Source organism: Corvus hawaiiensis, chromosome 3, assembly GCF_020740725.1.
Source record: "Corvus hawaiiensis isolate bCorHaw1 chromosome 3, bCorHaw1.pri.cur, whole genome shotgun sequence".
Taxonomy (NCBI): domain Eukaryota; kingdom Metazoa; phylum Chordata; class Aves; order Passeriformes; family Corvidae; genus Corvus; species Corvus hawaiiensis.
The window spans coordinates 73,760,234-73,774,128 of record NC_063215.1 but is presented as its reverse complement, the minus strand read 5'-3'; the positions used below and the strand labels follow the sequence as shown (position 1 = coordinate 73,774,128).

The following is a 13,895-nucleotide window of genomic DNA, read 5'->3' as shown; positions in this document are numbered from 1 at the left end:
GGTCACTAGAAAATGTAGGTGGATTTTTCCTTCTCTGGAACTGTGAGTGAAGTATCAGCCCTTTTAAACCAATGCATATTTTTGCTCCTGACATCAGTGTCTCTTGTTTTCCGCTACCTATCTCAAGATTGGTGAGAGTCATTAATTTGTTGTTCTTTTTCTAAGCCCATTTTGTCTGTTTCTCTTGGAAAGCACTTCTAGCTCAGACAGAAATTCTGTGATCTATGTTCAGCAGGAGAATGTAGATGACCTTAACAGTCATGTCTGGCCTTTAAATCTCAGACGGTCCTGAAGATACCATTTGCCTGTTTCAAATATACATCGAGTGAGTGAGGAAGTTGTATTTCCAACTGAATGTAAGTTTTTATGACAACCTGTGTTTACTTTAAAGGTAAAAATTTATTGTCTGGTCTTGCACTAGTAAAATACTTGGAAGGCCTTGAGAGCACTAACAGCAAACAGATCATCCACAATCCCCCAGATGGGCCGATTTTATTAATAGCACACATTTGCTGAAAAGCACCTCTGATGTACCAGCTAGATTCCAGATGACAACATTAGTGCACCTGTAGGTTTTAATTGGTGCAAAAAAGGGGAGAATGTGAGGTACCAATTACTGTCTTGAAGGACATTTTTGGCAACAAGGCTTGTAATTCCAATGTAAAATTGCACACAGCATGGAATAAACAGGGCCTGCATTATTTATCATGCATTAGGCAATTTTTGACTTGTAAAACTGAGTGAGAGAGGTGAAACTTTGATACTGGACCTACTGCAAAGTTAATTATAAGTAATATGTCTGTGTTGCAGATTTAAAGATGTACAAGCACTAGTGAAACATGGTAATTAAATACCAGCTCCTAATCCAGGGAGTAATCTAAATACAGCAATAATTGGGTATTTTTAAAAAATGCATTGATGAGAAGATGATTATCACATGCTGGAGAAACTCACTGGTAATTCTAATCTTCTATAATGAGCTGCACAAAATTCAGCTGATCTTTAACTTAAATTTTCCAGTAAGAGAAGAGCTGTCAGTTGGAGGCAAATGCAGATGACATTTCTTGCCTTATTCTAATATTCTTTAGTTTTTATAAAAAGCTGTGAATGGCATCACAGAGAGTCCTAAGAACTTAATAGTGTCAGAATATCATTCATCGATATTTAGAATATCTGGTCATCATGTCGGGGAAAAAGATTCATGCTGGTAAGTCCTTTTCATTGAGATTTGTCTCCAGTGAAGTGAATGCCAAGATTTTCTGCCTATGGGAATGAGGTGAGACTTTGCAAGAAGAACTTCAGTTCCTCACAAAGGAGTTGCATGACACTACAAAATGGAGGGAACAGCCAGCACTTCTGGCTTTTATTTTTGGATGAACAGGAATGAACTTTGCAGACTATGTCCATCACTGGTTCCTAATTGCTTGCTGTGGTGGGAAACAGCTGGGCTGAAGGTCAGGCTGGGCCTTGCCAGTGTACCTGGTGGATGTGAGCAGTTCAGCAGCCTGTGCTTGGCTTTAGTAAAAAGTTACTCAAAGTCCTTTTGCCAGATCTTCAGGCCATGTTTCATCATTAGGAATGTAGCAACTGGCTTTTACTATATGATGTAAACAAGAGCCTATTCGGGAAAGGAAATTTTAGGAAAACAAAATGTGAGGGAGGTAAGTATCCCATGCTTAGTGCAAAGGCTGAAGTACTGTGTTTGTGCTTGTTTCACCATATTATCCTCCCTCCTGTAACCTGCTGTATTGTTTGTGTTCCTCTCTGCTTTACTGACAGTGTGGATATAATCACTCCTAGTGTTTCTTCCAGCAGTGGTGATGTTATCTGAGGTGAAGCTGGAGGGAGGCAGATAAGGCCTCCATCTCTTCATCCCTTCTGACTTTTCTATGAAAGAACTGCATGTACAAATGGTCTTGTGGATTGACCACTTGATTTCCTCAAAAGATGCATTCAGCTTGCTAACAAGACAGGAACATCACTGTTTTCACGTTGTAGAAACAACATTCTGGACTGGCTGAATGAGGTAAGTGGCCTCCACAGCTCTGGAAAAATCGAGCATAGCACCTGATGCAAAGAACCCTGATGGAACTCTTGATAAAAGGTATTTACATGGTGGTGGTGGCAGCATCCTTCCTGCATCACTGCTGCAGCAAGAGATCGGACTTGTAGGCAAACTGTTAAGCCTGAGAAACTTCAGGGCCAAGTTTTAACAGTATTTGGCATTGTGAAACCCATCAGCAGTGTCACAGATGACATAAGAGCAATGAAAATTGTGTTTGCTTTTCATTTAAAGGCCAAAACCTGCCCAAAAAGTGGCATACTTCTGTCTTGCAACTCTGAAGCACCTCATGTGTGAGGTTAAGTATCAAGCTGTTGAAGTCTTTCAGGGATAAAAGTATGACTCAAAGCCTTCATGTGTATGAAGGCACTAGTGCTGACTCAGGTGACTTTTGGTGTTATGCAGAGCTGTTTGGAGCAGCTTACTGTTGAAATTAGGCCTTGTGTAAAGGTTGGGTTCCTATGTATTAGCTTGGTGTGCATCAGAGCCCTAAATGCACCTTCTGTCACAAGCAGAGGGACAGAACTGGGTGTATCTCTACCTCATACAAAAATGGGAGAAATCTAAGGTGTGTTGAATGGATACAACCTTATACCTAGCTGCAGGTTTCATTTCTAACCATTATGTCAGATTATTCTGTAGGACTGGCTCATATTTAAAACCGCTGCATGTAGCAGTAGTCTTATTAATATAACAGCAGACTATCTCCAAAAATACAAAGAAATGTTAACATGGGAGAGTTTGTGCTCATTTTGATTCTTTTTTTTTCCTGTTACACTTGTTAGTCACTCTTGGATTTTTTCAACCCACTATGCTACAACAGCAACTTTAAGGCAAAATAAAAACTGTGTTAAGACATGGCTACAAAAGAAGAACTGATTTTTGAATCTTGGCTCCTGTTTTGCTGTGCTTGCTTGCTGTGACTCCACAAAGGTGTTAGAACCTGCCCTTTCTGGCAGCCACCCTGTGTGGGCAGCAGGAGGCTGGACTTCATGGCACAACTGCTGTCCCCAAGGAGTTATGCTCCAGGGGACGGTGACTTAGACTAAGTCAGGAACTGTGAGGCAGCTGCGTTATTTTAGGATGCAGTACTAGAGGCCATGGAGATGGTGGAGTCTTGCAGAAGATGTGGTGCTGGGGGAAGGTGCTGTTGCTGGGCCTTCATCCATGCTAAGCAAATACAGTGGTTGCTGCTGAAAGGATTTGTGCAGCCATTCCCCAGTCTGGTTTAGTATGCTTGAGTTGGATAAATGGAATATTTAGGTTGATTGGGACTACTAGAATTACTTATTTTTGATGGAAATGGATTCAAACTTAAATATGTGATAATTGGAGGCCTAAGTGAGGCTGAGTATGGGAAAGTTCTTGGTGCTTTCTGGAGCCACCTGTTTGCCCTGCCTTCATGCAGGAAGACAAAGCAGTGATGGTTTATCCCGTGGATTGCCAGGCAAAAGTCCCCAAAGCAGAAATGGGGCAGGTGGCTGTTAGTAGGAGCCTGCCTGTATAACTTCCATCCTTCATTTGTAATGAAGCACTGCATGATCAGTGAACTAAAAAAGAATAGGTTTCTTAACTTTGTAAGGCAGAAAGCAAGTGAAAACAATTGCAAATAGAAAAGAAGACCCAGAGACTGCTGCCACACAAAACATACTTGGCTCATTTTATTTTCACTTGGTCTTATTTGGTTCTGCTACTCAGATCTGAAGTGTGGCACAGTAGGAAGCTCAGAATGCAACTGAGTATTGCCTAACAGTAATGAGACTTAGCTACAGCATCTCTTGTTAAATCTTGTTAATTGGGACAAGACAGCCTGGCTGCACATCATTGTGTTGAGATTTAAAAACAATCTATGGTAGTTACAGTAAAGAGGAACAGCAAGACACTGATAGCTGCAATTTTTTTAATTGAAAAAAAACACGCGCGTGTTTGTTTAGACTCAATAGCACAGGAAGGATTTGTTGTAGCCTTTTGGGTTTCAAAGTAGTCATGCATTCCTGTAAATCAGTGTTTCTCAAACCTTGTGAAGGCACAGCCTCCTTTTTTGTATCATCTGTCTTTATTGGCAGCAGCTTGGTTTTCTCTGGGGGAGGGAAATCAGAAGGCTTTGTAATTACTGGCTACAAGTGTTTATGGACAGTGAGCTGTGTCCAGCAATTAAAGGTATTTAGCTGTTCCCTTCCTAACACAAACACTTCCAGACAATAATTACTGCCTGGTTTGCACTTTTCTGTCCTTGAGGAGGATTCCTCTGGGCCTTTTTGCAACTCCTAAGGGTACTGTTGCTTAGAATTTGAGAAACACTGCTGTAAACCAAACAGGAGCACAAGATAATACCTAATTTATGCAAAGCTGCTTTGCAAATAAGGTGCACCGTATGCTTTGAAGACTTTCCATGCACTGGATACTTTCTTTTCTTACGCTTGACTTTTGTTAATCGGTGTAGTGTGGCTTGTTCACACAGTATTTCAGTATGGCTGCATGCAGTATATCAGTCTGAGATGCTATGTTGCTATTCAGCATTAGCACCTGCATAACATGTCAAAGAAAAAGAAGAGATTTGCTGTTGGAAAAAAAAATCAGATTTAGCTCTAATGTTACAGGACACTTTACTGTCCTTTTATGTATTCATTGCTTCTGGTCTTAGTTGCCTTTTGCTATTATGATCTGTACCAAATTTCAATTAGTTTGCATGCAATCAGCTGTTTAGTTACGGCAGGAAAGAGATGTCTTGTGTGCTTTTCACTGAGTTGTATTAGTATTTCCTACTGTATTTTTTTGTGATTCTAACCATTCCAGGGGAAGGAACATTAAACAGGTTGTATTCATTGTTCTAGGATTTACAAGAACCTGAGATGAAGTGGCACTGTGTGTTTTTTAGGATATCTTCCAACCCTACCCATGCCAAGGCCATTAGCTGAAGAACATCCGCCCTGTAATATTCTTGTGTAGAAGTTAGAAAAATAAACATTTGGAGGTTGCTTATTACATTTGAAAGAACCTAAACCCATGTGCAGCTTCCTGACCTAACTCTGTATTTAATGCTAAGAAGCGCGTGGCCCTTGTGCTAGGAATGCTCCTTACTGCTCCTCAGATAGGCTCTGCTGAGAAGCAGTGTCTTCCAGGGCCATATCTTCTTGGCTGGCCCTTCTGCACTCCAGGTTCCGACTCATGAACAGGGCATGGGCCGCACCCGGCTCCCGCTGTGGTCTTGGTTCCGTAGCATCTGTTGCTTCGCAGGTCTCAGCAAGTTGCTGGAAAGTAAGAAAGAAAAAGTCAACTAGTTTAGGAAATTTCTAAGTAACACTTCAGCTATTTTTTGAAGTGACAGGTGAAAAAAGTTAAAAAATTGACGTAGGAATGTCATTCTGTGAAACTCCATGGGATTCTTAACATGCATTATTCACAAGGGAGTTTTGAAGAGGTACTTGTCACACTTTGTGTAACGCATAAATTTGGAAAGAAAAGCAGACCAGGAGCTGGAGGTTTAGTACAACAGATGTACATGTATAGAGAGCTGTAAAAGAATTTGGATTGAAAAGGACTTCTGGAGGTCATCCAGTCCAAACTGCTGCTTCAAGCAGGGCTGACTTCTAAGTTGTTAAATTGGGTTGCTCTGGAGCTTGCTTTGTACACCAAAATTTAAATCAAACTTACAAAGAAACCTTTTCATCAAAACTGGAATGCAATTATCAGTCCGAAAACGTTAAGCGTAGTGCCGCCCCACTGTAAGGAGTCCATTAGGATAAAAGCATTCCAGAAGTTTGCTGTGTGAACGTTGAAATGAAACACTTCCTCTTTACCACTTTCAATCAAACGGGCACCTGGACTCTGAGCGGTCCCTTTGACCAGGATTCACCTCATCTAAATTTAACCATGTGGTCTTGCTGTGTCATTTAGGCTACCAGTGGTTGGCAGAGAGATACAAGTCTCCCAGGGGAAAATTTCCTTCTAATAGCTGTAAGGATGAAATGGACTGGCCTCTCTACTGAATACAGAAACCTCACCAACAATCTACTGTGACATCATGCCCAAATTTTAGATAGCTTAAAATTGGACGAGGTGACTCCTACCATTAGTACTCAGTATCGCAGACTGGCTGATTTCTTGCAAATTAGGCCATAAACTCTTGAGAGTTGGAATTGTGCCTTGTCATTGGATATATTCAGCTGTATGTGTAGAAATATTAATACTTGTTACAATAACAAAGCAGGATTGGACCCAGGTGAGTAATGTTCAGTCGACTCCTGCTGAATTTCATGGCAAAACTCTAGGGAACTGTACCACACATGGTATTTTTGGGTTGCGAGCAAAATACACACAGGCTAAGGAGCTTTTCTTGCTTGAGGTTTAGAGAATTCTTTGGGAACCAGAGAAGTTATAGTTCAGAAGGATAGTAACAGAAAAGTGCTTGGGACTTACATCCACAGTCTTCCCCTGTCACCAGTTTGGTTTCTATTTTGATAGGTGAAATGAAAAAGTCTTAATTATGTTGTGTGATTGCAGTCACCCTTCATCTCTAGTCCATCCTCTCATGTTCCTGCTTTCTTGTGCTGAGGTCAATTTTCAAAGTTCAGGACAGCAATGGATGGCAACCAAAGTTAAATAAATACACTTAAGTAGACAATAAAACAGTAACTCTACAATGTGAATTGAATTTTTCAGGGAAGATAGGAATGAAACTGTGAGTCTGTTGGGAAGAAGGCTGCAAGTTTTTTGTGTGTACTCTTTTGCTGCTAGAAAATGCTTAATCACAGGGCATGCTGGTTTCCTTTGGTAAATATTTCGTACAGAATTCCTTTGACTAACATTCAGTCAACAAGGTTTCAGGTCCTGGATTGAATTTCTGATCAGAGAGGGGGACAGAACAAGTGCACTATTCAGGGGAAACCATTCCTTTTCCTTCTGATAAAATAATTTTAAGTCCTGCAAAAGCAGGCAAGGAAGGAGCTATTTAGTCTGCTTATGATGGTACTCATCACCTGGGCTGCAGAAAATGGAGACCCAAGTCCCTGGTTTGAGTGAAAGGAAGAGCAACTTTGCCCCAGTTTGCAATTTCAGGTGTGTGCGCAACAGCCCCCCCATTAGTTATTCACAAATGCTCTCACAGACACACAAATATTAAACAGTCTCACTGTGATGCAGCAAAATCCAAAACAAATACCGAAATCCCAACATTGTTTTGGAAAAAACTGCTTTCTGACCACTGAGAAGGAAGAAGCCCAGTGGTGGTGAGGACAGTTCAGAACCAGACAGGTGAGCAGTACAGGAGCTCACACTTAGTACTGCTGCTTTAGCTTCAGCCTTACCCGAGCTGCCTGGCTTGCTGCTCTGGCAGACGGCCCCATGGCAATGTTCATACTGCTGGATGACTGCGTGTCACTTGTGTTGCCTCCGTCGGCAGCCGAGAGCCCAGAAATCACCAAAGCACTTGAAAAACTTCTCTTGCCGAACAGCAGGCTCAGAGTTGAGCTGGTGGAGGAGGCCAGGCTGGACCTGAGCATTGCTGCAGCTCGGTCCTGCACAGTCAGCTGGCCAGCAACAGGAACAGCAGGGGACTGAGAAAACACAGATGTTGCCGAGTTGTGGAATGATAGCTGACTACTAGAAAGCCTTTGGGCAATTTCATGGGCAGATGTAGATGTTTGGATGAAAGGCTGGCAGCTTTCTACAACTGGTCCAGAGAGACTTGAAGCAGGGGGCCTTTGGTTTAAAGCAGTGTGTGCCTGGACAGACTGACTCCTGGGTTTTCTCCTGCCTTCAAAAGAAAGATTAATATATTTAATTAAGTGGCATTCTGATGATCTCCATGCTATTGACAGTGTCCCATGTGTACGTATTACTGTTGGCATATTACCACTGGTTTTATTAGCATAAGAATTCCAAGAATAGCAAAAGTAACAAACTCCTAAACCTATGAATCTTTCTGTGTTTTCCACTACAGGTGTTCTGAATTTTGGTCAAAATAGCTCTAGAGGTTGTGCACTGAGTCAAAAGACAGGGAAATGAGAAGAGACCCCAAGCAAAGCACTCTAGTCACAGGCTCACAGCTGTTCTGCCATGTGCAGTTTAACCGGCCCAGTGAATGATTGAGCACTGTGCTGCTGTAATTCTGCTCCCCTTTGACAACCACACTAATGGAATGTTGAACATCCACCTTAAATGGCTTGGTATAATTAAATGCAACAATAAACCCAAAACCTGTAAGTTAAAACAATGGCACATTTAAAAGGATTATTCCTGCATATGGGGACAGAGAATTTGAAAATTCAGCCAAGTGCAATAATACAGCATTCAAGCCACAAGACAGTTTTTAAGACTAACAGTAAACTCTGAGTTCCAAGAGAGACATTTACAGTACATCACAGACTTGAAAAGATGTGAATGGTTTTAGATAGGGTACATTCTTGGAGGTCTGAATGAGACCCACGTAGGCTCTTGTCCCTTTCTGTGAAGCGCCTCAATGCAGCCACTACTGGATACAGAAAGTAGATTAGATGAGCTATTCTGCCATGCCTAGACAAATCCTTCCTGTACATATACATCCCCATATTTAACATTTATATCAACACCTTCTGTCAATCAAGCAAACAATTCCTGTATTTGTTATGCTTGTATATTTAAACAGCCATAGAATGAAAAATAAATCATAAAATCCTGGCCAGTGCACCCACCAGAGGCCTGCCTGTACCCAGGCATTCTGCAGATGGCCAGCCCTGGGCTGGTGTGTGCCACATGCCTCAGCAGAGTTAACTGTTTCTGTAGACAGGCTCTAACCCAGGCTTACACAGCAAATACCCAGTCACAAGAGTGCTTGCTTGGCTTTTTTTGCTCTCCAGGAAACTCCAAACATTAACACAAGCTGGCATTTTGGTTTCCTAGCTATAGCTGTGGGGTGGGGAGTTAATGCCAGAAAATCTGTTGAGAGCCATCAACACAGAAACAAGTTTTTCTGGCAGGCATTTCCAAGCTGTTCGTATTTTTTTTTTTTCCTTTGGTTTTCCCCAATACCCAAACTCCTCCAAATACTGAACTTTTGCTGGCATAAAGGAATATAAATCTCACACTATCTTCTAAAAACATGACTGCTGAATTCATGCAGGTTCCAGCAATGCAGAATTTCATATCCAAGCCATTTACATTATACAGCTGAAACATGCTGTTTTACATCCACAGACCTGTTTTTCAGAGGCTGGCATCATTATCCCAATTTTTCAAATGCTGAAGCAAAGAGAAGTTAGGTAACTTGGCAGAGAGTCAGATCAGCAGAGCTACGGGTTAGGGCTACAACCTAACTGGAGCTCAGTAAAACCTAGCTGGTTTGGCAAGTATTGGACCCTTTCACACCTCATTTACAATGTATCTTTAGCTCTACTTTTATAGTCCAAGCAATAAAAAAAATAATTTTCCTAAGTAATAAGAGCCCCAAGATCTCTGCTGGAGAATGATGGGACAGATGCACATGGCTCTTGGAAGCGCCTGGACAACACTTTCAGACACAGGACGTGATTCTTGGGGTGGTCCTTGCAGAGCCAGGAGTTAAGACTTTGATGGTTCTTGCAGGTCCCCTCCAACTCAGGATATTCTATGATTCCATGGCCCCTTGATATCGCTCTGCCAGTGTCCTCTGTCCTTCAGCAGTGATCAGTAAGGAGGGCACGTGCTGTGATGGGTGCCAGGCCTGGCTGCCGTGTCGGTGGCTGTGCGCAAGTCTGGCCTCTGCAGGGATTCAGGTTCTTCAAACCCTGGGGGTCTACTTAAGTGCTTTGGTTTCTACATCTGATGGTTATTTCAGTATGTTACCTTTCTTAAATAAAAAGAATAGACTGGAATTAAGAACAGAGGGGCTGTGGTGTGTTAGTTTGCGCTGGGGCTAACATGGCCAAACAGATGTTTGTGATTTAAATTGTGAAGCTGACCCCTGTCCAAAAGTAGTCTATATTCATCCCAAATGCAGTGGTTAGAGCAAGAGCATTGGGCAGGAGACCACCCGCATCTATGCATAGAAAACTCTGTCCCTGAAAACACAGGCTGGTCTATAAACTGCATCATGAAATAAGGACACTTTGGAGGAGAACCCCACACGTTTCCAGTGCTCCTGATTTTGGTCGCACTTTTATATAGGGCTTTCATTGCCTTTTGCAATTTTGCAGACTCAGGCATACCAGGCTGCAAAACACAGTATGGAATATGAAGAAGTTAAATGCACTGGATGCATTTAACAAAGCACATACTGCACATAGCATTATCATAGCTATGATTATCTAGTCTGCTGTCCTATATAGCATACGCCACAGAACTTCCCGGAATTAATTCCTGTGTGCTTTTATTAATTGCTACTGTGATTTTTAAAATGCGTCCAGTCATGGAGAATCCACCTTAACCCTTAGTCTCTTCTTTCACGATTTATTTACTCTCTCAATACTAAAAATGTGCTCTTGATTTCAAATCTGAATTTGTTTAGCTTTGTTACATCCAAGTCTGCTCAGATCAATGGTCTTTGGTCACCTTTCATTGCCCAGGTAAATACTTACAGACTACAATCAAGGCATTTCTTACAATACCAATTGCTTGAAAGCACTTTATCTTTCAATACAAGATGTATTTCCCAGAATTTTGATCATTTTTAGGCTCTCCTTTGAAGTGCTTCCAAACTAAAAATGTCCTTAGATTAGAGAACTAGGACTGTGTGTGGCAGGACAAGAATATTCTGATTTTTAACAGGCGTAGAGTAAGTTCTTTTCCAGTGCTCTGGTCTTGCCCTAATGTCCTGATGCTTATTGAGATCGAACTGATCTTTTTTTTAACCAGCTCTCTTAAAAACCTTCTTGGATGAGTCATTTGGCTTTGCTCAATTAAGCATATAGCTTTGATAGCCACTCTTTCATGTTCTTTGTAGCTAGCTGTTAGGATGGAAGGGACTGTTTCATGATCAGATCATAGAAATAGATTATCTGCATTTTTTCCCAATATAAACCAGACATTTCTCATTTCTACATATTGCATACTGGCAACTCTACCTTTCTATACAGTAACAGATCAAGACCACTGCTAGGGTTTCTTTTGCTCCTAAATACTCCTTAAAAATAAACAGACATAAGCCCATTGTCATCTTTTCATCCCTAATGGCCCTAGCCAAAAACTTCCTGTTTCATTCTCTGCAGTAACTCAGGAGTGAATACAGATTTCCATTTGCTATTTTCCATTTCCTTCCATTTGTTGTGCATGTCTTCATTTTACCAAAAGCCAGGTTGCTTTTCTTATCTAAGTGTGACTTTCTCTCTTGATCATGGTTTTCTGGGCACCCAATTAATATGTTCCTTTAAACAATTCACAATTAATTTACTTTATTGTATGGTATGCTCAGGATCATTATATCACAATTAAGTTTGCTACTCTGATTACTGTTGTGTCAAGTTATGTGTATGCATGTGGGGATTCCTTTAGCACTAGACTCAATTAAAAGCAGCAGTTATTTTATTCTTGCAATGTGAATTATATGCAGGGCAAGACTTTTTCCAGTCCTGCCCATTATCTTTAATGATAGGTCAAAATGATCTAATGGGAAACAAACAAGTGTCAAACCCCTCAAGTTCTCTTCTTTAATTTATACAGTAATACCACAGACTTGTTGAAATGTAGAGTTAATTGGCTTTACATTACAAGTCCTGATCCCACACTGATAGATCTCACAGTGACCCACTGCCAAACTTAGAATCACAGAATGGTTTGGATTGGAAGGGACCTTAGAGCTTGTCTAGTTCCAAACCCCCTGCCATGGACAAGGACACCAGTTACTAGATTAGGCTGCTCAAAACCCCATCCAACCTGGCCTTGAATACTTGCAGGAATGGGGCATCCACAGCTTCTCTGGGCAACCTGTCCCAGTGCCTCACTGCCCTCACAGTACAGATTTTTTTCCTAATACGCCATCTAAACCTCTGAACCCTCTTTCAGTTTGAAGCCATTCCCCCTTGTCCTGTCACTCCATGATCTTGTAAAAAGTCCCTTTCTATCTTGTGAACTCCCTTCAGGTACTGGAAAGTTGCAATTAGGTCACCCCAAAACCTTCTCTTCTCCAGGTTGAATAAACCCAATTCTCTTTGCCTTTCCTCTTATGTAATCATCTTGGTGTCCCTCCTCTGGACCTGCTCCAACAAGCCAATGTCCTTCCTTTGCTGGGGGCCCCAGAACTGGATGCAGTGCTTCAGGTGGGGTCTCACCAAAACAAGAGCAGAGCAGAGCAGCAGAATCCCCTTTCTCCCCTGCTGGCCATGCTGTTTTGGATACAGCCCAGGACACATTTGGCTTTCTGGGCTGCAAGTGCACATGGCTGCACCATGTCCAGCTTCTCATCCACCAGCTCCCTCAAGACCTTCTCAGCAGGGCTGCTCTGGATCTGTTCATCCCCCAGCCTGTGTTGATACCGGGGATTCCCCTGACCCAGGTGCAGCACCTTGCACTTGTTAAACTGCATGGGATTCCCATGGCCCCACTTCTTGAGCTTGTCCAGGTCCCTCCGGAAGACATCCCATCCTTCAGGTGTGTCAGCTGCAAATTTGCTGAGGGTGCACTCGATCCCTGTGTCTACATCATTAATGAAGGTATTAAATAACACTGGTCCCAGTATGGACCCCTGAGGGACACCACTTATCACGGATGTCCATCAGGACTCTGAGCCATTGACCACTACCCTCTGGATGTGACCAATTGCTTATCCTTATCCGTATTACTTAACATGCATTTCCAACATAAAGGCCACTAGCTCTACCCTGAGAACATGCCTGAAGCACTTTTGAATCCATAATTTGAGAAGGGCTCAGCTGTTAGTCGACCGAATGATTGGCAACATTTAATTTTCTCTTGGTAACTGCTATATAGACATAAGAAGCTGTTTTCCATTTGTTTGTTTTCCACATGCACTGATGAGCAGCCAAACCAATTCCTCAAATAAATTGTCATGGTCCTTCCAAGATAATTAAGATTTTTGCATACTTTCATTCTGCTGTTCCCAGCAAACAATAAGCAGAGGTTCACTGTGACACAGGCTCCCTGCATCACACATGTACACTCCCACCCATCTGCATTTCTCATTCTGGCATTCTTAGTGGAGCCTGCTAGGCCAAAAATTACCCACAATGGACTTTGACAGTGGAACCTTTGGAGAATCACTTTTGTGTTACACCCTCCCAGTAAATACCTGGAACAATACTGGGAAGCCATCTCCTAACATGTTCTTGGTCATTCGGAGAGCTGAAGTGCACTCTCTTTCTAAAATTAGTTTTCCACTGGATTTGAGGACTCCCCAGTAGCATCTGTCCATGTGACCCCCCAGGAGGAGACTCCAGAGAAAGCCAAGTAAATTGTGCAAATACCTGCCCGCTGGTGGACCTCTTGAGATGAAGTTTGCAGCTGAGGGGTTCCATCCCTGGTGGGCTGTGAGCTACTGCTCTGGCTTGAATTCCCTGTGGAATGGTTGCCAGACGAAGACCGCCCTCCACTGTCCACCTCTTCAACATTGCCTCTCTCGTGGTGAGCTGCTGCGTGGCAGTCCTTCCGCATTCTGTTTGCAGGAACACACACAGCATCAGCCACTTGCTGCACATGAAAATTTGTGTCACCAGTGCTAGGTGCCCTCAAAGAGTGTTCTCTCTCACACCACTGCAGGTCTTCTGACATTTTATGAGATGGCCAAGATGATGTGATAAGCTTACTTGGAGCAAAATTGTATACTACACAAGCCAAATCTTTCTTGTCTCTGTTTAGTGGCTTTGGAACCCTGCAGTACCTTAGGGCTCTTCATCGAATGTTACAGTTGCCTCGCAACATTAACTTC

The 13,895-nt window shown here is 42.3% G+C and overlaps 1 protein-coding gene across 3 annotated transcripts in view; it reads right to left on the bottom strand.

Annotated features, from left to right (window-relative positions):
* Positions 1 to 3,696: 3,696 nt before the first annotated feature.
* Positions 3,697 to 13,895, bottom strand: part of PCNX2 (pecanex 2) — a 150,659-nt gene continuing 140,460 nt past the window's right edge. For 2 of the 3 annotated variants that reach the window (XM_048299884.1, XM_048299885.1), the window contains 3 exons: positions 13,435 to 13,622; positions 7,369 to 7,817; positions 3,697 to 5,313 (listed from right to left, as the gene is read on the bottom strand). In XM_048299884.1, coding sequence (XP_048155841.1) covers positions 5,140 to 5,313; positions 7,369 to 7,817; positions 13,435 to 13,622 — 811 coding nt within the window. In that variant the 3' untranslated portion in view covers positions 3,697 to 5,139. Of the gene's footprint in view, positions 5,314 to 7,368; positions 7,818 to 13,434; positions 13,623 to 13,895 lie in introns of those variants that run through there. The other variant, XM_048299887.1, reaches the window with a different exon arrangement.